The following is a 22897-nucleotide window of genomic DNA, read 5'->3' on the forward strand; positions in this document are numbered from 1 at the left end:
TTGTGGGACAAAAAGGCACGTACTAGAATTACTTCGCGTGCTGGGATGGGATGGCTCGTGCGATGCAGCATAACCCCTTGGAATTCAGTCACTCTTACTATTTTGTTAAGATAATTTCGATTAATATGTACTGATGTATCCCATTCTTCTCGACTTAGCCAAGGATTTCTAGTATAGTGTGGTGACTGATTGTGCCATAAACTATCTTTGTTCCAGCAGTAGAGCCTATTGCTAGAGGATAACTGACGGCCATAAGCAGACCTTGGATGGTCGTTATTGTTCTGTATGGTATTATCCTGAGAGCAGCGTGTCACATGAATGCCTGATCTCGATGCCCACAATGAAGCAGAGTGGCTCTATCTAGTCAATAAATCAGTGACAACTCTTGCCCCTCAAAATCCACACACACTGGCAGCAGAGACGCCACTGCGGAAGCAAACGACACATAACAAGCGGGTTCCATCAGCTTAAAATGAAAAGAACACGAACGACAGCGAATACGAGAAACGAAGCACTCGGACATCGAAGCGAAGACCACAGAGAAGACGCAATCTCCACCTATATATCATATGGCAAAGCAAGAGGATTTGAAGAGATTGAAGCTTCTTAGTCGGGAGTCATGATATATTTCTGCTACTGGTCCTCGCCCTTGGGCGCTTCCTTGATCTCGTCCACTCCATCATCCTGTTTGAGAGCAAACAAATCCACAACAATGAATGGGGTAGGATTCTTCCGATGCGAGGTGAATGGAAGGTAGAACAAGTAAACCCACCTGCATGTCTGAAGTCCACAGTGTCAGGTTGTCACGAAGGAGCTGCATGATGAGAGTGCTATCTTTGTAAGATTCCTCTCCTAGGGTGTCCAGTTCAGCAATTGCTTCATCAAATGCCTGCGGGATGATCCATTGTAATCTTTTAGACAAACAAACGAAAAGAGAAAAAAGGTGTAGACAGACACTTAAAGAAATCAATAGGGATCTTAAAACTTACATAATAAGAACTATGACAGGAGTTGATTATTTAAACACTCATACAAGATTGACTTGTACCAAATTGAAGGCTTAAAGGTATGAAGCTGATGGAGCTGATAGCTATCTTTTACCAAATAACATTAAGCATGATAAGATAAACAAAGAGGCTATCATAGACAGTCAATTGGGTTAGATGATAGAACAATTGCCATAGCCATATACATCTCCAACTGCTTTTGTACACATCACATAGAATCAAATTTCATGTTATATATTAAATAGAATGATCAATTCAATTAACATGTCAATTGAGCCAAACATAACCAAGAAGAAATCAACAATTATACAATACTCTTGGATGCAGCATAATCAACATGAGATTGCAGCCTTGATTCACAAGAAAAAGCAATATTAAGTCAGAGGACTTTGGCATTTCCATTAGTTACAAGCAACATATTCGACATATGCAGAGGTAGCTGGCAAAACCAAACCCCATGTGGAAGGCCAAACCTAAGAGAAAGAAAGATTTCCATGACTAATAATATCTTTCCACCTTAAATGTTTGCTCAATCTTCAAGGAAATGTAAAGGGGTAAAACAGAATAAGTTCTTAACACAACCTTATGTTGAACTGCACAAAGAAATAGTGGTGCAAGTATATCAATAAAATGATGTATTGATAGAGGAAAATTTTGTCCCTAGTCATGGTTCGATGCGTGGCAACGCAATCGACAGTAGGAAGGCAAAGCTCGGTCACTGGCCAGGCCACATGGGCCATAGTCCAAAATAACGATATGGGAAAATGTTCCGTCTTGCTCCGAAAATGAAAGGCTGAAGGAACATTCCATTCATACCATCAAATATTATTCCTCCCGGTTTGCCCGCTATAAAAAGCTATTTGAGATACAACACTCGAGATCAATTACCGTTTATTAAAGCTACTCCATTTCGTCACCCAGACTCAAAGGGACCACATTAGGAAAGCTGCTCGACCTTAGTCTTTACGCAAGTCAGCTATGGAGCACGAGCTTTCGACCACACCAGATTTCTTGTGCACGTGGCCTAAAACCGAGTCGGGCTAATCCAGACATCATCGGTATTACGAGCATCATGTATCAAAAATTAACCAAGAAAAAAATGGAACCCCGAAGCCATAGAACTATTAATTTTGAAAAGGGAGTTTTGAGATATCAGAAAACTTGCAATGAATTAGATAACTACTGGTTCCCAAATCCCTATCCACATACAATAAGGAAGAGACATGGCTGAGGTGAATCAAGCTGTCAAACATTACAATATGGCAGAGCGACAGTATAGATGGAGTAATTAACGTAATAGCCTGCTTTCGAAAGAGAATGCAATTTAGAATGGCCATAACAAAGAGATCCGTAGTTCACCTGCTTTGCGAGGTCGCAGGCACGATCCGGTGAGTTCAGGATCTCGTAGTAGAACACCGAGAAGTTGAGTGCGAGGCCCAGCCGGATCGGATGAGTGGATGAAAGCTCCGCCGACGCAATGTCCTATCAATCCATAGATACAAGCCAAATCAGAATCCAAAAGATACATGCACTAACGCTAATCCTATCGATCATCTTGTTTCCATCCGGCATCCCCCGTCAAGCATCAAGATTATCAGAATATTAATGTACAAAACAAAGATCAAACGACTCAATCCAGTGATCTGATGACTAACTCTGGGTTAGTCAAGACCATATCATGGAAGACCAAGGCGTCAGATCGGGAGAGAGATTAGACGAATAAGTACCTGGGCGGACTTGTACGCGGCGAGGGTGGACTCGGCCGCGTCCTTGCGGTCGGAGCCGGTCTTAAACTCGGCGAGGTAGCGGTGGTAGTCTCCCTTCATCTTGAGATAGAAGACCTTGGAGTCGGCGGCGGAGGCGGAAGGGACAAGGCGCTCGTCGAGGAGGCGGAGGATGCCGCCGCAGATGGAGGTGAGCTCGGCCTCGATCTTGGCGCGGTAGTCGCGTATGGCGGCGACGTGGCCCTCGTTGCCGCGGCTCTCCTCCTTCTGCTCGATGGAGGAGACGATCCGCCACGATGCGCGGCGGGCGCCGACCACGTTCTTGTAGGCGACCGATAGGAGGTTGCGTTCCTCCACCGTTAGCTCCTCCCCTTCCATTGCGGCCCCCGTCACCTTCTCCATGAACTCGACCATCTCCTCGTACCGCTCCGCCTGCTCCGCCAGCTTAGCCATGTATACGTTCTCCTCCCTCGTCCCCGCCATCGCCACCGCCACCGCCGCCGCCTCTACCGCCCAAAGAAAACGAGGAGGAGAACCAAACAAAACGCAGACGGAGAAGAAAAGAAGAGGCAGAGAAGGCAGCTTTTAAAGGGGAAGATAAAAAGTTTGTGCAAGGATCTTCTCCAACTTCGGCTTCCAATAAATCAATCGAATTCCATATCACAACCGACCACAATGGGTACCGATCACCATCTCCATAATGATCGGTCCCATCATTGTACAATCACTGGAGAAGATCCCAAACCGGAACTCTTTTCTATTTTCGTTTTTTCTGAAAAATGAATAATAATAATCGGAAGGGAAATTTTAAGGGCCGTGCGGTAAAGAAGTTACAAGGGCTGATGAATGCACAGCAGATCCCATGAGAGTGTTTGTGATCCACCGTCGATAGCAAGCAGGAAGAAGCATCGGGTCGGTCGATCCACAAAGCGACAAGAGACAGCTGTCTTGTGATGCAACGCTTTTGGAGGACGACTAATTAAGAAAGGAGAGAGATTTGGGACAGCTAAGAAGGGAGGATGGTGGGAGGCAACGGTGCACCGAAGACGGTTTTACCTATATATCCCTCTAACAGTCCTAAACTAACACATTTGCCCCAGTACGGTTCGCTTCGATTTATTTGGTTCGGTCTACCGGACTAGCGGAAGAACGTGGCTCGAAGGGATCGAAACGATCAAACGGTGGTGAGGCGCAGGAACGAACGGTCGGGATCCGAGGACGCTGGTTGCGCTCGCCTTCGACCGTCGTATAAAAGAGCAGGCGATACCGAGAGAAAACCTAACGGCGGAGTCGTTTCGATAAGGCGGTCCGAGCTCCTCTCTCGCGCTTGCTTCGTGGAGCCCGGCGAGTCTTTGAACCAAGATGAAGGTACTTACCCAAACAGGCTGATGCGTTCGTGAGATCTCTTTTCTTTGATTGTTCGTTATGGAGCTCCCGATGAGTTTGATTGTTGGTTTTGGTGTTATTGTTGCAGTTCAATATTGCTAATCCGACCACTGGATGCCAGAAGAAGCTTGAAATTGATGACGACCAGAAGCTGTAAGCGGCTGTGGATTCTGTTCTACGTTTTCTTTGTAGATCCGAATTATTTCTGTCCTTATCATTTTTATCCTGTATCGCTAGTGCATTTTCTTCATATTTGATGCCGCTAAACATCAACTGTCTTCGTTCTAGAAGAACTTGGTGCTAGTGTATTTGGAACTCCGCTAGTGCTACCATATTTCTTACTCGATTAGCTAAAATAAATGGTCGTCGAAGAACTTGTTGTTAGATTGTTCGGACCATGATCATTCTTACAATCTCATTCGTGAGGAGTCGGTGTTGAATTTGGTTATCTGAACTAGTATTACTTTGAAATCAGTGCAACTTTTAGTTTACTGTGCATCCATTAGGTTCGTCTCTGTAAAGTGACTAATAGTTTACAAATGATTTTAGTCAAGAAGACTTTAGTCTCCTAATAGCTATAAGGAAGTCGTGATTAGTAGTCTTATTGTACGTTGTAAACAAGAAAGTTTGATGCTTACAACTGTTTTAATTTAAAGGTCATAAAAATGTGGTATACACATTAATCATATGCTGTTCGTGGGTGGATTATCATCTCAGACAAAACTGTGTATCCGTCGAACTAGCAATAGGCATTCTATTTTATTTCATTTTTCCCTGCAAATTCACTTAGCTGTTATTATTACTAGTAGTTACATGTGGGTGTGAAATTTATTCTGGAATTCCTATATATTTCAAATGGTGCTGCTTATACTGTTTATCCTTTATCCTGCAGCTTTTTTTTATTTTGCTTTATGTTTTTTTCCCTTTCGTAAGTGGTGTTTTCCTTTTGATTTGTCTTGTTCAGTGAGTCACCTATTTCTGTTTTTACTTGTAGCACTTAGTCTACAATTGAGACATTACAGCTTGTTGTAGGATATGGTTTTCAAGATGATGGCACAATGCCTGACTTCTTCCAAAATGTTATGATTGGTAGAAATTGATTGTTTGATTATCTTTTGATTCAAACGAACTATTGATTGTTCTGTGGTGAGGAGTTGACTTATAATGATTGACCTATGTAATTTCTGTGGTAGATCAGTCGATTCGGAACTAATTTTACCTTAAAACATAGCCTCAGGTCACACTGTCCTGGAAATCATCAATCCTGGTTGGATTATATTTGAATATAGATGTTGAAATAGCATTAGAGAACCCATTTGAGGCAAGATGAAGAAGGAATGGCACCAACAAGATATAATTTCTGGAGGTAATTACATATTTCAGGTTACTGGAACTTATGTTGTGAAGGTGGATATTTGCAGGGTGACATTGGACAACTGAGGAATCTATGCAGTTGAATACTTTTTTATGCAGTATCTACAAGCACTAGTAGCCCTTTAAAGATCAATTTCATTATAACACAAAGTAAACGGTTGATGTCTTGTCCTCTTGTTTGATGGTTAAGTTGGCGACTAAAGTCATTTGAAGACCTGTGCTTGTCTTGGTGGATGGTTCATAGTGTAGAGATTGCTATGTGGTAACCTTGGTGTCATGTGTTCAAATGGAGAAAGCAATTTCTGCATTTGCATGGGCAAAGCTCAATACACCTGGTACAAACAGCCTCTGCACTTGCAGTACTTAGCAGTGCCATTTTGTATCCTCATTACTGTTTGATCAATTACTCTCTCAGCATATTGAGAAAGGGAAAGCTGGAGTTATCTATTGACATAATAGTTTTCTGTCACCTGTCTCTTGATTTACACTAGTAAAGCAATTAAACTTTACTTGTATAATATGTGCAGCATGGACAAGAACCCTGAAATCTCTCTTAGCATTTTTGCACTATTTTCCAGTTTTTGTCTAGCTCATTTTTGACATTTTTAATCGTTAACCAGCAGTTGGAAATCATTTTAAGTCAAGTATTTAGGGTTGTTGTAGCCTTTTTTGCAATGATAATGTACTGAGCTTTCATAATCTGGTTTGTAGTCGTGCATTTTTTGACAAAAGGATCTCTCAGGAAGTTAGTGGAGATGCTCTTGGGGAGGTATGATTCAGCAACATTTTTAGCAGTTAACATATTTGGAAGATTGCAATATCAAAAAATGTAAACGATGTGCCATTTTCATCCAGGAGTTCAAAGGTTATGTTTTCAAGATCATGGGAGGTTGTGACAAACAAGGTTTCCCCATGAAGCAGGGAGTGCTAACTCCTGGTCGTGTCCGTCTGCTGCTTCACAGGGGTATTGATATTTTGTTGTGGTTTATGCAATCACTTGGAATTCTTCTTTAGATGGTTTCGTAATTTTGGATAATTTGTTAAGGTACACCTTGCTTCCGTGGCTATGGAAGGCGTAACGGAGAGCGTAGGAGGAAGTCAGTTCGTGGTTGCATTGTTAGCCCTGATCTCTCCGTTCTGAACTTAGTTATTGTCAAGAAGGGTGAGAATGATCTTCCAGGATTGACCGACATTGAGAAGCCGAGAATGAGGGGACCCAAGAGGGCCTCCAAAATTCGCAAGCTATTCAACCTTTCAAAGGAGGATGATGTTCGCAAGTATGTCAATACGTACCGCCGAACATTCACAACAAAATCAGGTGCAGTTTTATTTTACCAGATTTTATTGCCTTTTGAAGATACACCTTTTTCATTGTTATTACCTCAAGAGTTACTAAACTAGCTATTTAAAAAATTAAGGTGCTGGTGTGTCTACTAGATTTGCATTTGACCTCCTCCAGGACTTGAATCCAGTGCATGCTTCTTCTACCATTTCTTGTTGGAGCTTTTAGTGTTGGTGGACTATATATAGTGCATGAAGTTGGGGAGATTTGTTAGCTTTGCAATTTCTTTTGCATACAGTTAACAACCATCTGTTGTGATGTTATTTGGAAGTGGGTTGCTTTTAAGTTATTGCAACATGCATTTGATGGCTAGTCTTTTTCCCTCTCCAAGAGATGCTTTTCCGATGTGGAAGTTGTCTTGTTTCATGTTTGATACATTCTTTGTAGGCAAGAAGTGCAGCAAGGCACCAAAGATTCAGAGGCTTGTGACTCCCTTGACCTTGCAGAGGAAGCGCTCCAGGATCGCAGAGAAGAAGAAGAGGATTGCTAAGGCCAAGTCTGAAGCTGCTGAGTACCAGAAGCTGCTTGCTACCAGGCTCAAGGAGCAGAGGGAGCGCAGGAGTGAGAGCTTGGCCAAGAGGAGGTCCAAGCTTTCTGCCGCCTCCAAGCCATCCATTGCAGCCTAGACTACTGCTTTTTAAGCAGGGAACAAGCTCAAGTATTTTTTTGCTTCAGTATTTGTGATAAACACAGGCTGATATATTTGTTTCTTTGATGTTGACGTGGATTTCGCCCACATTTTCCTGCATGATTTTGCAATCTGCCTGTTAGATTGTATTGGACTGGAATTTAATTGGCAATGTGATGGAGTAGAGTTGAAAACTTGTGCCAGGTCAAATGCTCGAGATGGCTTTAGAAGACAAAACTGGTCCTAAGTGGATTTTGAAATGTGAGAGATTAACATTTTTTGTTTGATTATTTCTTTTCATCAATATTTTCGTTGATGTGGCGTACTTGTCTGGCATTGCAGGTTGGCGTATGCTGATTCGCCATCGTTTTTTTCCTCTCCAAAATTTTGGAATTTTGCGTCTCTCTTACGATAAATAAGTCAAACTTATGGTTCGTTATCTTCGCATTGCGACCCGCAGAAGGGGTGATTGAACTCGTTTTTTTCCAAATGCATCTTTTACAATGCTTGGCCTTATCAAGCATGATGTTCACGAGTAGTTGCTGCCATGGAGCGAGCTTCAAGTCGATGTTCATTAGTTATAATACGATCGTCAGAGGAAACGGAGTAATTTATCACCATTAATCTACTCTCTGTTACAAATATATCGTAATACTACATTTATGCCAACAAATTGGTGATCGTGTCCGACGACATCCGATACTCGCAACGTAACGGCCAATACAAAAAATATAACACTTGTCATTACGACCGATATATCTCGAAGCGACCGTTATGCAAGCAACGAGAACCCACAGGAACTTATCACGGCCGATATATCATCGCAGCGGCCGTTATGCGAGCATCGAGAATCATAGGAGTTTGTATGCGGATACGGCTGCCTATAAAAGGCGACGAGGAGACTGTGCGCAAGCGCGATGAGGGACTGAAGGGACGAAGAGATGGAGGAAGAGGAGCACGAGGTCTATGGCGGCGAGATACCCGACGAGGCTGACATGGACGCCGACGTAGACATCGGTCGCTCCGACGAGGACGCTGCTAAGGTCATTACCTCTTCGATCCTCTCCCACTCTTAGAAATCCCCTGAAACCCTAACCCTAATCCCCCTATTCTTGTCGATTTGGATTAGTTGCAGGAACTCGACGAGATGAAGAAGCGGCTCAAGGAGATGGAGGAGGAGGCCGCCGCTCTCCGGGAGATTCAGGCCAAGGTTGAGAAGGAGATGGGCGCCGCCCAAGGTCCGATCTCCTCTCCGTCGCTAGGTTTCGCCCCATCTTCTCGGTGCTTTTGGGTTTGATGTAACGTTGATGAGATGTTAGATCCACATTGCAGTGAAGTTAGAGGGTCTTCGGTCACCGTAATTAAATTTATTAATTCTGCAATTGAGCAGCTATTTATGTGATTGTAATAGTAAAGTGCTGCTAGTTTAAACATAGTTGTGATCCAGTCACAGGGACTCACTTGAGTGATAGTGGCAATTACTTTGTGGGACAGTGATTTGATATTAACAGTTAAGGTATCATGGCTTACTTTGAGTTTAGGGCACTCATGTTTCACACAGGGTTCATCGTACCGAGCCATGCTGCCCAGTACGAGCGGTATGTACCAATCCGACAGAGGCTCGATACGTGGATCACCCTCTATCGGGTAGTACCATAACCTCCCCTATCGAGTGATACCAAAACCTAACCCCTTATCAGGCATTACGGGGTCTATACCGAGTGGTAACGATTGAATTCTGATCATTACCGACCAGTACGGTAACGATCGAAATCTGATCGTTACCGACCTGTACTGGTTGGTAATGATCTGAGTGCGATTGTTATCGATCAAAGGGAAGATAGTAGGCATCAGTCATATTGTTGAAAAGAATTGAGTCAGGCGACGAAACACCTTCTCAATCGCATTCAACAACCTGCTCAATTCAGTGACATGGTAGCGACGTGGACAGTAGTGTCTCAACCGACGATGGCAGCGATATCAGGGAGTCGATGGTCCTGTCTATATAATTTGAGAATGATGCATGGATCAAGTAGTATTTTACATATGTCACCAAAGATTTAGATAATGAAACTCGATAAGGTACTTATTAAGTTTATACACGGAAGGGGAAGGGGAAGACAATGGATGATTTTGAGTAGATGCTACAGAGCTTACACAACATAGACACAAAGCAAATCTCATCGTATTTATAGCCATCGTATCATTGAAAATCTTATGACCAACAAAAGTATGGGGATAGTTGGTCATACTTCTCCGACCAACAGTACGGTGATCGACCTTATGATATAGAACAACATATTAGTGGCGAAAGTTGGGGCTCTCCCCTCACCGCTCCCATGGGGATGGTCTACAGGGTTCATAACTACTCTTACTGCAGGACACTTACCTAGCTAACACTTAGATCGAAGTTTTGATATTTTTTATTCTCTGCACCAATATATACCACAATCGTACTTGTCTTGGGAATCGCCTCGAGCATGTGTGATTCACGACAATCAGAATATCAGATTACGATTATCACTACATTGATGCATCAATGACACACGATATATCAGTATACTATATCGTGGGATCAATTGTAGGATTGGGCCCGACAAACATGTCAAATTGATATACGAATACATAGGATCGAGGACCTTGATCCATTGCCTGTGGAGTCTTGTCCTTTTTGGTGATAGAACTAGGTATATTCATCAATCGATTATTTGATTCATTTGAATTTTAAAGTTTAAGTTTTTTTTTAAATCTAATAATTCAAATCATTTCATTTATTTATAGATAATTCAATATTAATGAAAGGATGGTTTGGAATGTACTACAAAATTACTCCTCAAAGCTCGAAATAAATATGTCATTATTCTTTCCTAATTTAGATTTTTTTGATAAATTTATACAAAATTTATATTTATTTTCAACTTAAAAATCTTAATCTAACATTTTTTAATTTTTCAGATATTTGTGGAGCTATTTTTGATTCTTTTGGGTGTACCATTGGTACGTCTCGAAACGTACCATACTGATTATTGGTTGGTACATCGGTGCAGATCGAAATTATAAACCTTGGTTTCACATAAATAATTTTCTAAAATAATATTTTATCATGTCTCCAATAACTTTAAAATAATGAACCCTAAATTACCTTACCATAGTAAATGCTTAAACTCAAGTTAGTAGTAGTAAGGCCATCGGGTTTTTTATGCGACTTCATACCAATATTTGTTTGCAGAGAAACCATTTATAAGTATTTAGCCTTTTATTGTCTTTTATGGTGGTTATACACTAATGTTTTATAGGTATTTAGCCTTTTATTGTCTTTTATGGTGGTTGTACACTAATGTTTTATTTTTTGTTAAAGTTGATGTTTTTAGTTTTATGTTCACATATAACTAAATTCCAAAAAGTATATAATCAAGTTTCATCTTGTTATTTGTAGACCCTGCAGGTTCGGCAGCAACACAAGCAAGCAAGGAGGAGGTTGATGCTCGTTCTGTATTTGTTGGCAATGTGAGTTTCATTATTTTACTCTTTTGCACCTATATTGAACAGATCTAAATTCATGCCAACTTTTAGTGTGGCTTAGAATTTCATAGCTCCAGCTATCAGCATGATAACCCTGTGAATAAGATCTGTAAGCCAATGGTTTTGTGATACTCTTATATAACGATTGCACATGTATAACATCTAATCCTGGTATTCTCACAATGGCTCTTGTAAGTTTCTCTTCCTCTGTGGCATTTTCGAATGTTCCACATGGTTAAGAGGACAGGATTTTTTTTTGACTTTTGAAATCTTCTTCTGGCATTTCTGAATATGATATAATAGTTGATGAAACAAGATTTTGTGTGCTTCTTTCAGAGTGCTTTTAGTTTCGCCATGCTGGCTTTACATTGTTTCTTAGTTCTTTACAGTTCAGCTACCAGGAAGGAACGTTACCGATGAGATATTCAATCTAACATTTCATTTTTTTTCTAACAGCTATAAATGTGTGACCTTGTGGCTCTTGGCACAAGTTGGTCCTTTTGAAATCGATAGTTCTTCTTTGGAGATGAATCAAAAATACCTTATTTTCGATGATATCTAAATTGTTCCACTTTATCAGCATTCCATATTTTTATTTTTGCTCCTACCCAACCAAATAGGTAAACCACATGGCAGATAAAATCTGGAATGCACGGCGATTATTCATTTGTTTCTTGTTCTAGCTAATTGCATATGCTTACATTTGGCATTCAACACCATATGTTACTTTGAACATAATGCCTATTCAATCTGTTGACTTCTTTGCATGATCCCATATCAAGTAGAAGGAAACAATTCTTTACTTTTTTGGTCAGTTGACATCTTTTTTTATTGATCGAGACATATCTGTCTCTACTTCTCAAGTACTGGGAAAAATCTTAACAGAATGTCTAATAATGGCCGCAGGTACACTCCTCCCATAGCGAGTTCTCTGTTACCCAGAATAGTGGGGTGCTGGGAAGTTCTGATTTACAATAAGCTTCTAGTTGAAAGAAATGAGGGAAAAAAATCTTTTTTTTATGTTATAATCAATAAAAAGAGTCACCAGAAAGAAGATAAAAAATGCTTGGGAGAGAACTCCGAGAAGAAAATCATAGGCCAAAAAATTTGAAAAAAAATGCATAGTGGAAAAAGGGGAGAAGGTAAATAAGAAAAAAAAGTGTGCTATGTGCAATTCTATGGATTTTTGAATAGGAAAAGGAAGAATGGAGGTTAAAATATAGATATTTGGCACGGAGAAGTCTGAATGAAAGATTGAATGACTTGGTGATTTGAAGTTAGGCAATGGGACAGGTGGTATGAAGTTCATTGTACTAGTGGCATGATGAAACCCCATTGTGGACATGCAACTAGAGATGCTGAAGGCTGCTTATTCTTGGTGTTGGAGTTGGAAGAGCTTTGGATTTTATGTTGCTTAGTATTCAATGGTGAGAGGTCCAAATTCTTGATTACTTGCTTGTGGCCTTATTTTATACTATTTTGGTTCACATCTTGTGACCCGTGGATTGTACTGATAGATAGCATTCTCTGTTGATAGGTTCTTGTTCTCTTGTTTGTGTACTTGTCTTCTACTACTACTGTCCTCATCTCATTAACTTACACCTGCCTTTGATAATTTTTTTTTTTCCATTTTAACTTATACTTAATCTTGTCATAAGGTTTAATATTGTATGATTTTTAAATAGTACAAGCTGTACTTAAAGAGGTTGAAAACTAGTGAATTTATAACATGTTTGTCGACCGTTTTTCAGACCTATTTCCTTCTTATTTCTAGTTGATATTATTTCAATTCCTATTATATTTGTAATCATTAAGTGATTCTCAGCATTTGGGTTTCTTTAAAGTGTTTTTTTTTTTTTTGTTTTGAATTTGCTCTTGTTTCTGGTTGCTATTAGCATAGATGCCATCTTTTTTCTTGATTACCTTCTTGCATTCAGTAGCAAATAAACCATAATGTGTCATTTTTTAATTTTGTTGAGCTAACATCACCCTGTCGCATACTTGATAGACTGCTGATATTGGCATACTTGACATGTAGCTATCTTTGATTGGCGGCTGAGATTGTTAAAGATATTTTTGAATGTTATATGGCTACATGGTTCCTCTTGCATGGAAAAAGGTGTCCCACAATGTCATTGCTTTCCTCTTGACAGTAGCCATATTGTCTAAGAATATTGATGGCTATGTGATTATTTTTTAACATTTATGGACTACATCTCTCCCTATAGGGAGAATGAAATTAACTGATTGTGGTACTATATTGCATGACAAAATGACTTTGAAATGGGCTCCCAGTTCTCATAGCAGGGTTAAGATCAGCTAGATGTTCTGCACCCTCTCACCTTCTTTTTGACTACTAATTTCATGGTGAATGTTGAAAAGCTCATGTTTACTGTCCAGAAGAGGAATGTATCTATTTTTCTGAATTGTCTTCTCACAAACTTAACACTGGTGGAAAAAGAGGATCAAGGTGGACAAATGCAAAAAGCTACAATGTCATACTTGAATATGAGTGATTGGTTGAAGGAAATTATGTCTAAGGATGAATTATATCATTTTGGGGCACAAGCCTAATGCCAGATAGAGCAATGCAGCAGCATTTTTTCCCTATGTGAATGGGTTGCATTAGAAGCTTCACTGGAGTTAAAAACTGATATCTGAGAGTTTATGCATGGTATTGATGATGAAGGCAATGATAATCAAGATTGTTACAGTTAAAGATAATATCATGTGTCTAATGGTACACAGTTGTTCTCCTTCATCAAGTATGAATAGAATCTAGAAGAGAATAGAGGGAACAGAGGAAAGGAGAAGGGTGTTTGTGTGTGCTCCGATGTAGGACTTTAGGCTTCCCATTCTCCAAGTCACCAAGTCCAAATCGGTTATATAAAGTCATCGTGAAATGTAGTTTAGAAGTGACTTTCATCAGGATTGTGATCACCAAACTAATCCAAGTTGGCCACCGACACAGTTCCACTTTTCACTCAACACTAGACATGCTATAAACTTTAGAACTAGGACAAATATACTATCAACAACACCTGGAGTAATCTTCCATATGAAGTGCAATTATTTTTTTGTTAGTACATGACAGATCATGGTTAATTAATATAAATTAGCTGTTAAATAAGATGTGCATGGTTGTCATGAAGCTTCTGCATAACTTGAAAGTGCCCAGTATTTTCAAATAATATACATGACGGTGATACTTTATGGCTCAATTATTGTGCGTACTAATGCCAAAGGGGAATAGACCCCAGTCATAGGGAGCTTAGTAATAGAAAGCGTTTGGTAAGAGATCTCTAGTTCAATGTTGAGAAAAACTTGTTGCTCATGAATTTGTGAGATGAAGACTATTAAAGTTTGTTATGATGATGTTCAGTGATGAGTGGAAGTTTTCAGAAGAACATGTAAGAAGAATATATGGACTATGTAAGTTGTCTTCGAGGAGGCATGAGTTCCCTGGCACACAACTAATCCAACATTATTTGACTGGATCAGGGATTAGATAGTGTAAGAACATTTTTAGCAGTCTTTGGTGATAGAGTTCAATCTTATTGGAATTCCTGAACCTCATGACCCTTGTAGCTTGGTCTTTCTTTCTTTTGTAAGCCTTTCTGCTCTAAACTAGTAATTTATTCTCTTAGGAGTTTCTTATCACTGGTTCCTAGTTAAAACAGTATTTTTTTTTTTTATCGTATGAATAAAAACGTGGGAAATTGGTAGGCTAAAAATCCTTCAGAAAAACATTAACTTTGGGTTAATGCATTGTTTTATTTGAGACTGTGGATGTATAAGTGGACACGCTGAGGTAACCTTTTATGAGAGTACATTGCCATCTTGAGACTACCTTAGTTAATCCTTGAAATTTCCTGTATATATCAATCAAAACTTGACTAAAGAAATAATGACTGTAATATCTGTTTATGAGTGCAAAATGGCCTGCTTTTTAAAGTACTATGGTTAACGGTTATATGGAGAACACCTCATATTTGAAGTTTTGGTAGAACTTTATTGTTTTTATTATTTTGAAGTTTAGATACACGAAGAAGTTTCATGTTCTTATTGTTTTGGTTATTTATCATGAGAATAGTGGTTTCGATGAGGATCAAGTCTTTTTCTCTCCACATTCTTATAAGCAATGTATGGTATCAAACTGCAGGTGGATTATGCTTGCACACCTGAAGAAGTACAGCAGCATTTCCAATCATGTGGGACGGTTAACAGGGTTACCATCCTGACAGACAAATTTGGTCAGCCGAAGGGTTTTGCCTATGTTGAATTTCTGGAGCTCGAGGCTGTTCAGGATGCTCTTCAGTTGAATGAATCCGAACTGCATGGTCGCCAAATCAAAGTATGTTTAGACTCAAATCTAATTTTTTTTTTTATTTCTACTTTTCGAAGTGAAAATAATCAAGATTCATATCTTCTTTTTTTTTTAAATTAAAGGGATGTCTCTTTGCAGGTTGCTGCTAAACGCACTAATGTTCCAGGAATGAAGCAATTCCATCCAAGGCGGTTCAATCCCTACATGGGATACCCATATAGGAGGCCCTACATGCCACCATACTTTGCCTCCCCTTATGGATTTGGGTTGGTGCTCCATTTTTCCTCTTTGCCTGCATTCTTTATTGCTACAGAGGTTCTTCCAAAGACTTGACACCTGTATAAACTAATGGCTGAACTTGTTGAATGTCTTTTACAGGAAGGTGCCTAGATTCAGAAGGCCAATGCGCTTTAGGCCTTATTACTAATCAGTTGCGAGCCTTGTTAGCTAGTATGTCATTAGTGCAACCGTTATGGGAACATCGCTGAGGTTTGTTGCAGTTTGGAATTTAATGGGTGAAAAAGAAAATCCTACCTATACACCCGAGACCAAAGACTACATCAAGAGATTTCCATTGTCACTCTCACTTTTTATAGCTTGATTGCTGGCTATATTTTACCTTCCTGCTGCCATTTTGCTTTATGATGGATAACATGTGCTGCTTTCGATGACTGTCCCCAACCGCTGAGCCTTTGGATTAGTCGTACGGCTTGAGGGTTACTTGAGATGGCGGGGTTGGTGTTTTGCTTTTATACATGTTTCCACTGCAGTATGGAATCATGATTACTCACGCCTATGTCACGTCTCTAGTGTACGTGAATGCATGCTTCCTGTGCCGGCTCGTGGGTTGATGTCATGATTCGAGTATCTTGACAACAAGAGGGCGAAAGGAGAAGTCCAGCAGTGAGGCTTTGAAGTCTGCATCGTTAACCAGGCGCATCTTGGATTTGTCCCAGGATAGAAAGAAGAACGCACTACGTCCAACCATGCTTTTCTACTCGAGGGGTTCATGGGTTATTTCTCACGTATTAACAGAGTATAATCAACGAGTATTGCGATGGAAACTATACATAAATCGTCAACCGGACCGGTTCTGGTATAAGGTCGGTTGCATAAAAAATCAGCCAGGACCAAATAACCCAGTTGGTTCGAAAAGGATGAGAAGAATAAAACTGGAAAAGAACAAGATCAAGAGCTGAAGAGATTGGAACGAAAAAGGAATAAGGCAAATCAGAAGTAGATGAAGAACGAAAATATAAATAAATGTTTTATTAGATCTAGAGCCACTAATTTCTTCGGCAAACTAGTGAACCTAAGTATGACAGGGTCGATCATCAACTCGGTTCTGGAGAGATGCAAGTCTTTGGATTCCATCGACACAGATGAGCCAAACCTGATTCCATTGGTATGAGGTGGTCGATGAATCTCTCAATCATCTCACGAAAGAGAAAACTTTGCTCAGACTTGATCAGGACACAGACAATGAGAAAACAGAAGAGATCAGGTAATCCATCTTAAGGTTTCTAATCAATCAGCCACTTATTTCTGCTGATGCTCTCAGCAGATTGTCTTAAATTACCCACATATCATAAAATGATCTAAAACTTAGTACTTCCTATAATCCGATCTTGATGGAAGTTGAATCATATCACCTCATCAGACAAACTGAATTCAGATAATCTTCTACTTAACACCCCTATTTCTTTGTAGAGATTGAGTGCTGACGGCTCTTTGATCTCTGTCTGCTTCTCTTCTGTTCGCTGCCACCGCTACCCACTCCCCGGTGGCTGCTTCCCTCCCCAGTCCTGCTCCTGGCTGAAGAGATTGGCAACTGGCTTACTCGTCTTGTTAGCTTTCGTCGCGAGCTCCACCCATTGTTCCCTAGTGCAGCCTTGGCGATGCTGTCGGTGGCCACCTCCCTTCCCCTCTGGGACTTGATGGACTGCTTGTTCAGATAGATAAGCTGAGGCAGGAAGCTGCTGATGGCTTTTCGAAGCTGCTCTTCACCGTTGTTGCTCTGAATTGGGTTCCCGAGCAGGTTAAGAGCCAAGAGGGATTTGTAGTTGGCGACGAGCTGCCCCAAGGCCTTTGTTGTAATTATCTTGTTGAAACTCATGTCAAGAACTGTGAGCTTCAGGAGCCTGTGGAGCCCCTCGACGTAGCTGATCCTATTCCCGGCTACATACAGCTCTTTGATGAGAGTGCAATTTGACAGTCCTGTAATATTTATGCGTTATCACTTTTTGTAATCATCATGCTTTCAACAACAATATCAAGTTGAAAATCCATATGATTTTGGAAGCTACATTAATCTAATACTTTTCAGCAGTTCAGTAATTCAAGTCACATTGCCTAGAAATACGATTTGCAGAATGTCCACAGATATACTCGATCACAACGAAGTTACTTTATCAATTGGATCTCCATAGCTAAACAAATCAATCATTTACTTCAGAGGACATTATTGTCATGAAATCTATGATCTAAAAATCATAAATAATTCTCACTGAAAAAAAGGGATACCAACTTCTGAATGACACAAGTGAACAATTAACACTTCAAATCTCCTTGGTATTATTTACTTCCAATTATGGATCCACCTGAAGTGACTAGAATTATTCCTTCCAACAATAGATGACCCGAAATGCATATTTGTTTGGTTAGATAGAAGTGCTTTCCTCATGGAAACTAACATGATGCCAAATCAACACTACCGTAGCTATTAAGAATGCTGGAACCATGTTCAACAACTAAAGCAACAAGGATAGTTATTGCTTACCATGGCCAATGCGTGAGATTCTGTTGTAGCTGAGATTAAGAACTCGCAGCCTCATTAGTTCTCTGAGTCCCTCAATTATTGCAATCTTGTTCTTAGACAAATCGAGTGTATGAAGATTCTTAGGGAGCGATCCTGAAGAAATGTGAACTGCAGCAAAAGCAATAGGCCATATGCATAGATAAGTTTAAGAAGCAGTCATCATATAAGAAATCATATTCCAATTGAGTACCGAGGATGTTGGTTCATACCTATTGAGTTTCCAGATAAATTAACAGACCGGAGACTGTTGAAAGCCGAAATTGCTGGTATAACTCTCAAGCCCAGACCGGCGATGTGAGCCACAGGGGAAAAGGAACATATTGATTGGATAATGTTGTTGGTCTGTATAACCTTCCCAACTGCATGCCGGACATTGTGAGATTGCTTTGTTCCTGAGGTTTCCCCAGCCTCATGACAAGTTGCATATGACACTACCTCTTCTGCTGCTTCACCATTGTCGGTTGGGCAGAATGGACTACCCTCGAGACTGTGAACCCAAGCAGTAACTCTATCTAACAAGGAAGATTCTGCAGAAAAAGCAATCCACTGATTCTGAGGCCACAAGTCAGCGTTACTTCTAATCTCTGGTCGCTCCATGTCTGACTCGTTCTTCGTCTCAAAACAAGGGTTTGGTTTAAGTGTGTCTGAGCAATAACCAACATTGTTTTTCGATGTATCATCGATGGCAATATTCTGTGGCACCGAAACCCAAGGCTTGTGACAATTCCTATGGCTAAAGAGAAAAAGCTTCCACCAAAGTTTCGTACTCCTCGATGGAAGCACTTGGCACGAAGATCTCTTATTTAGCAAAGCCTTGTCTGCGCTGACTGAGGTCATTACTGACAATGGGCTGCCAGGAATGTCCTCGGTTGCTTCACCACCAAGATTACCCCATGTGTTATAGACCTCGTCGGAGGAATTGGACTTGGTAGGCGACCTAGTCAATTTACCAACTCTCATGGTCTCAATGTTTGAGCATGAGCGCTTCAGCACAGGTGATCCCCAGAACATTGACTTCTGCCCCATTCCGGGATCACTAACATGCCCATTGTGTATGCTCGCTTCCGGAGTGATCACATCAAATTTCTCCAACTTGTCCTCCAACCCATCATTGATCAATTCTTGATCCCAACCTTTGGAACCGATGTCGTCTTTCTCCACTGCCAAGGCTTGGAGATCAAAGTCAGAGAAGTCTCTCTTCATAGATAAATCCTCATCATGCTCATCACTTCCCTCATATGATGCCTCAGTTAGCACTGATTTGTCATCCACCGCCACTTTTGCATTCTTTGCAAAGCTTTCTCCCGGAGTTACTTCTGTTACAGCATTCTCGATGGATCGGTCATCAAATTCCTCAGGATTAACTCTTAGGTCCCCGTTGCCATTGAGATTTTTAGCAACCTTGAACGACTCCTAGGAGCAATGGTAGTCAATAGGTATAGTCAGCATCAATTAGAAGAGTAGAGAATCGAAAACAAAAGCCCGAAAACGTGATTCTTACCTTCGACTTCTTCTTTGTAGCAAAAAGAAAAGAGAAGCAACTGATTTTTGCCATCTTTCTCGATACTGAATTGATCTCAGAAGACCACAAAGTCAGACAATCCTAATAAAATTCCCTTGCAGTTGCCAGACCGGCTACCAAAACTTATAGTAGCCAGCAAAGACCTTCCGCACAAAGCTACATGAAGATGTTCTCTATCGCAGGGATTAGCCGTTGTCGAAAGGAGATCCTTTCAGCACGCGACAAAGAAGGCCAACAAGTAGAACAGTGGAGATTGGAGTCGAGCAGAGAGGCAAGAGCGCATCCTCCTGATCCCACACCTTTCTCAAGGTGCAAGGAGATGGTACCTCAGGGACGGCCAGAGTGATCTAAGAACACCTTCGATGTCAGTTGTGGTCCGTTTCGAATCCCTCAATGGTTGATGACAACCCTGAGATGTAATGGAAAGCAGAAAGTTAGATCTCGTAGAGCCCAAACAGCATACAATCCAATAGAGGAAAAAAACGCAACTTGTGCTTCTCCCATGGTTCCTTTCCAGGTCCAGAGGAGACAACAACACAACCAGAGATGTGGCACCAACAAGAAGTTACAGAGAAGACAAAAAAGATTCTCCCGTTCGATCGGGTAAAGAGTTTAGGGGAAGAAAGAGGGATCTGAACACAAGAAAACCCTAGAAAAGGGAGATTTGTTTCCCCTACCGATCCAAAACTATCAGAAAGATCACTATTTACCTACTGCAACGTATTGTTTCCCCAATATTACGAAAACCAAAGCGATGAATGAGCACAAAAGATGGTAGTACTATTTCGAATAAGAATAGATTCCGATAAAACAAACAAAGAATCGATCCAGAATCCAATGTAAATAAAAATCGTTTCTTTCTCTAATCCCGAAATGACACGGAACGAGGAACAAACGCCTTCCTTTCTGATGCCTTCGCCACGAACAGAACTCGATAAAAGAAGTCTTTCTTGAAAGAAAGATCACGACAACCGGGAATCAAAGAAGAAAGAATCCAACCTCCTTTCGTTTCTACTCTGAAACAGAGGACAACAAAGAAGTGGAACCACCATAACTCGTAAGAATCCCCACCTTTAGCCTTTCCTTCCCCTCCTCACCGACTCAAACTACTGGAATCAGGAGAAACCCGAAGAAGACAATGTTTCAAATGGTTTCCGCGGGGGAAAAGATGGTACCTGAGGAAGCCACCGAGAACTCCGCCGGATTCGCACGAACGACGGCGTAGAGAGATCAGAGAGAGGAGGTAGCTTGGGGACGAAGGGAGGAGAGCGGCGGCAGTGTAGCTTGGGAGAGAAGGGTTTGGGTCGATGGGAACGTGGTGGCAGCGGATAGATATAGGCGGGCGGGCGGGTAGGCGGCCAAGTGCCGCCGCTGGCTGCGGAAGCTGTAGACGCGCAGGAAACGTGTGCGGTTGAGTCGGTGGCTCCACGGACTTACCGCTTCTGAACCGGACCGACTCTGGTCGAGCTTATATACGTCTCAGTAAATTTGGCCCAATTCCTACACGAAAGACAATTATACTGCGGTCACATTCCTTATCATCATCAACAAGAACAATAATAATAATAATAATGTGATAAATATTTAGATTATTTGGAATCTACCACATTACGATCTTACAGCTGTCAAACTCTTCTCCTTCAAGGTTGAAAATCTCGAGGAAGCTGCGGCTGTTTAGGAAATGGTGGCTCTGATAGAGAGAGAATTCTCAGTTGCCTTCTTCCGGGAATCTACTCTCTCTCTGTGTCTCTGTCTCCTTTGGCTGCTGCTGCAGCATTTGGATCTCAGCATGCATCTCCTTTCTCTCTCTCTCTCTCTCTCCTTTGGCTGCTGCTGCAGCATTTGGATCTCAGCATGCATCTCCTTTTACCCAAACTCTCTCTCTCCCTCTCTCTCTGTGCTTTGGACTCCATCTTCCTCTGTTCTTGTTGTGTTCTTCAAGTAGGGAGGATCTTTGCTATCATATTGTGTGAGTCATTGATCTTTGTGTGAGTTGGTTTGTTCTATGGACACAAATCTTTGGAAGAGAGAGAGCAGAAGGTGGGTGGCGATGTGTGGAAGGGAGTAAAAGATCGCTGGTGGCTGCCAAATAATCTTTCACGTTCTTCTTCTTCGCAAATAATTTTTTTTTTGGAATATATATATGAAATTTTTTTTTTAATTTTTCATAATAGATAACTTATTAAATTTGTAGAAGACTTTTTAAAGTATTGTTCTTATCTTCTATTATTTCAATTATTGTTCTTATCGGTCTGTAATGGACCATTTTACCCTTTTTTGTGCCACTGTTCAGAGCTTGTAAAGTCTGTTTGTAATTTACATTGTCTATGAAGTGTTTTTCGGACATGTTTGCTTGTGGATCCCGATTGAGGCGTTCTCTTTAACTCGTTCTCTCTTTTGTTGGTCCTAAGGGACAATGGGAGGCTTCGGGGAGGCTGACCTTTGCGGACGGACGCGCGAGGGTGTCGCACGACTTAGGCAAAACCAGCTAAGTCCGTGTCATATGGTATCAGAGCGCTGAGAAAAGCGAAGCTTCGCCCTTGTCTTCGGCCAGCGACCAACGCCGCTGCAGCCACATTCCTGAGAGGCTTCACGGCAAATCCTCATCTTCCTCACCGCGGTAGTCTTCGCTGATCTGCCAACAGTCGGTGGACTTAAGGAGAACGAAGTGCGGATGTAAGGAGAACGAAGGGAACGCCTGTGCCCTCACAGCAATCGCAATAGCAACAGCGATATGCTCTTGCCCTACTCGCGAAGCCTCTTGCTTTAAACCATGTTAGGATAAGATTTCCCCAATTATATGAGGAAATCTCTCTATTCTGTTTATTCTGTTGAGGGAAATCCTTCCTCCTAATCTGTATAAATAGAAGAGGGAACATATTAATAGATTCAATTATTGTTCTTATCTTCTATTATTTTTATCCCGTCAAGCTCCCAGAGCTTGGTATACTGAACTTGGATCGTTTCTGATATCAATTGGCTTCATCAACTCCAAGTCTGACACCTCTTTATTCCTCCGACAACATCATGGCAATACAATATATCTTCTAGTTTATGTAGATGATATTATTGTTACAGGCAATGATCCCTTGGAGGTTCAGACATTTTTAAATCAATTGGCTGATTGATTCTCCCTCAAAGACTTAGGACCATTGAGCTACTTTCTGGGAATGGAAGCAATATTTACATCCTCCGGTCTCTTCCTCTCTCAAAGAAAGTATATTCAAGACTTATTATCAAAGACAAA

General features: G+C 40.9%; 4 protein-coding genes across 9 annotated transcripts; 2 read left to right on the forward strand and 2 right to left on the reverse strand.

Moving 5' to 3' along the window:
• Nucleotides 1-361: 361 nt before the first annotated feature.
• LOC135640754 (14-3-3 protein 6) lies at nucleotides 362-3292 on the reverse strand. The gene is made up of 4 exons (XM_065155479.1): nucleotides 2735-3292; nucleotides 2367-2489; nucleotides 773-889; nucleotides 362-684 (listed from the first exon to the last, which is right to left on the reverse strand). Exons 1-4 carry the CDS (start codon nucleotides 3212-3214, stop codon nucleotides 634-636), a joined length of 771 nt encoding a protein of 256 aa, XP_065011551.1. The 5' UTR covers nucleotides 3215-3292; the 3' UTR covers nucleotides 362-633.
• Nucleotides 3293-3841: 549 nt separating this feature from the next.
• On the forward strand, nucleotides 3842-7664 carry LOC103987452 (small ribosomal subunit protein eS6). Its single transcript, XM_009405762.3, has 6 exons — nucleotides 3842-4099; nucleotides 4206-4270; nucleotides 6203-6260; nucleotides 6347-6455; nucleotides 6537-6809; nucleotides 7221-7664. The coding sequence occupies exons 1-6, from the start codon at nucleotides 4094-4096 to the stop codon at nucleotides 7457-7459; spliced, it is 750 nt and encodes a 249-aa protein (XP_009404037.2). The 5' UTR covers nucleotides 3842-4093; the 3' UTR covers nucleotides 7460-7664.
• Nucleotides 7665-8346: 682 nt separating this feature from the next.
• On the forward strand, nucleotides 8347-15928 carry LOC135582849 (polyadenylate-binding protein 3-like). Of its 5 annotated transcripts, none has more exons than XM_065155480.1 (6): nucleotides 8347-8504; nucleotides 8591-8723; nucleotides 10898-10968; nucleotides 15146-15337; nucleotides 15449-15576; nucleotides 15689-15928. In XM_065155480.1, exons 1-6 carry the CDS (start codon nucleotides 8403-8405, stop codon nucleotides 15735-15737), a joined length of 675 nt encoding a protein of 224 aa, XP_065011552.1. In that variant the 5' UTR covers nucleotides 8347-8402; the 3' UTR covers nucleotides 15738-15928. The 5 variants fall into 5 exon arrangements, with proteins under 5 accessions (XP_065011552.1, XP_065011555.1, XP_065011553.1 ...); XM_065155483.1 differs by having other exon boundaries at nucleotides 8591-8699; XM_065155481.1 differs by having other exon boundaries at nucleotides 8349-8504; nucleotides 8597-8723.
• An 882-nt stretch (nucleotides 15929-16810) lies between these two features.
• Nucleotides 16811-21533, reverse strand: LOC135640752 (uncharacterized). Of its 2 annotated transcripts, XM_065155472.1 has the most exons (6): nucleotides 21271-21533; nucleotides 20826-21150; nucleotides 19630-20059; nucleotides 18338-19541; nucleotides 18090-18236; nucleotides 16811-17527 (listed from the first exon to the last, which is right to left on the reverse strand). In XM_065155472.1, exons 3-6 carry the CDS (start codon nucleotides 19681-19683, stop codon nucleotides 17007-17009), a joined length of 1926 nt encoding a protein of 641 aa, XP_065011544.1. In that variant the 5' UTR covers nucleotides 19684-20059; nucleotides 20826-21150; nucleotides 21271-21533; the 3' UTR covers nucleotides 16811-17006. The 2 variants fall into 2 exon arrangements, with proteins under 2 accessions (XP_065011544.1, XP_065011545.1); XM_065155473.1 differs by lacking the exons at nucleotides 20826-21150; nucleotides 21271-21533 and adding an exon at nucleotides 20140-20714.
• Between the last annotated feature and the right edge of the window lie 1364 nt (nucleotides 21534-22897).

The sequence above is a fragment of the Musa acuminata genome, chromosome BXJ3-6 (genome assembly GCF_036884655.1).
Source record: "Musa acuminata AAA Group cultivar baxijiao chromosome BXJ3-6, Cavendish_Baxijiao_AAA, whole genome shotgun sequence".
In the NCBI taxonomy this organism is placed as follows: domain Eukaryota; kingdom Viridiplantae; phylum Streptophyta; class Magnoliopsida; order Zingiberales; family Musaceae; genus Musa; species Musa acuminata.

Coding starts and splice junctions, on each gene's coding strand:
- LOC135640754 (XM_065155479.1), bottom strand. CDS start 3,214: ATGGCGGGGACGAGGGAGGAGAACGTATACATGGCTAAGCTGGCGGAG. Junction 890..2,366: donor CCTGCGACCTCGCAAAGCAG/GTGAACTACGGA, acceptor ATCATCCCGCAG/GCATTTGATGAAGCAATTGC. Junction 685..772: donor TGTGGACTTCAGACATGCAG/GTGGGTTTACTT, acceptor GCTCTCAAACAG/GATGATGGAGTGGACGAGAT.
- LOC103987452 (XM_009405762.3), top strand. Junction 4,271..6,202: donor ATTGATGACGACCAGAAGCT/GTAAGCGGCTGT, acceptor TCTGGTTTGTAG/TCGTGCATTTTTTGACAAAA. Junction 6,810..7,220: donor AACATTCACAACAAAATCAG/GTGCAGTTTTAT, acceptor CATTCTTTGTAG/GCAAGAAGTGCAGCAAGGCA.
- LOC135582849 (XM_065155480.1), top strand. CDS start 8,403: ATGGAGGAAGAGGAGCACGAGGTCTATGGCGGCGAGATACCCGACGAG. Junction 8,505..8,590: donor CCGACGAGGACGCTGCTAAG/GTCATTACCTCT, acceptor GATTTGGATTAG/TTGCAGGAACTCGACGAGAT. Junction 15,577..15,688: donor GCCTCCCCTTATGGATTTGG/GTTGGTGCTCCA, acceptor TGTCTTTTACAG/GAAGGTGCCTAGATTCAGAA.
- LOC135640752 (XM_065155472.1), bottom strand. CDS start 19,683: ATGGCAAAAATCAGTTGCTTCTCTTTTCTTTTTGCTACAAAGAAGAAG. Junction 18,237..18,337: donor TTTATCTGGAAACTCAATAG/GTATGAACCAAC, acceptor CTTTTGCTGCAG/TTCACATTTCTTCAGGATCG. Junction 17,528..18,089: donor AATCTCACGCATTGGCCATG/GTAAGCAATAAC, acceptor TAAATATTACAG/GACTGTCAAATTGCACTCTC.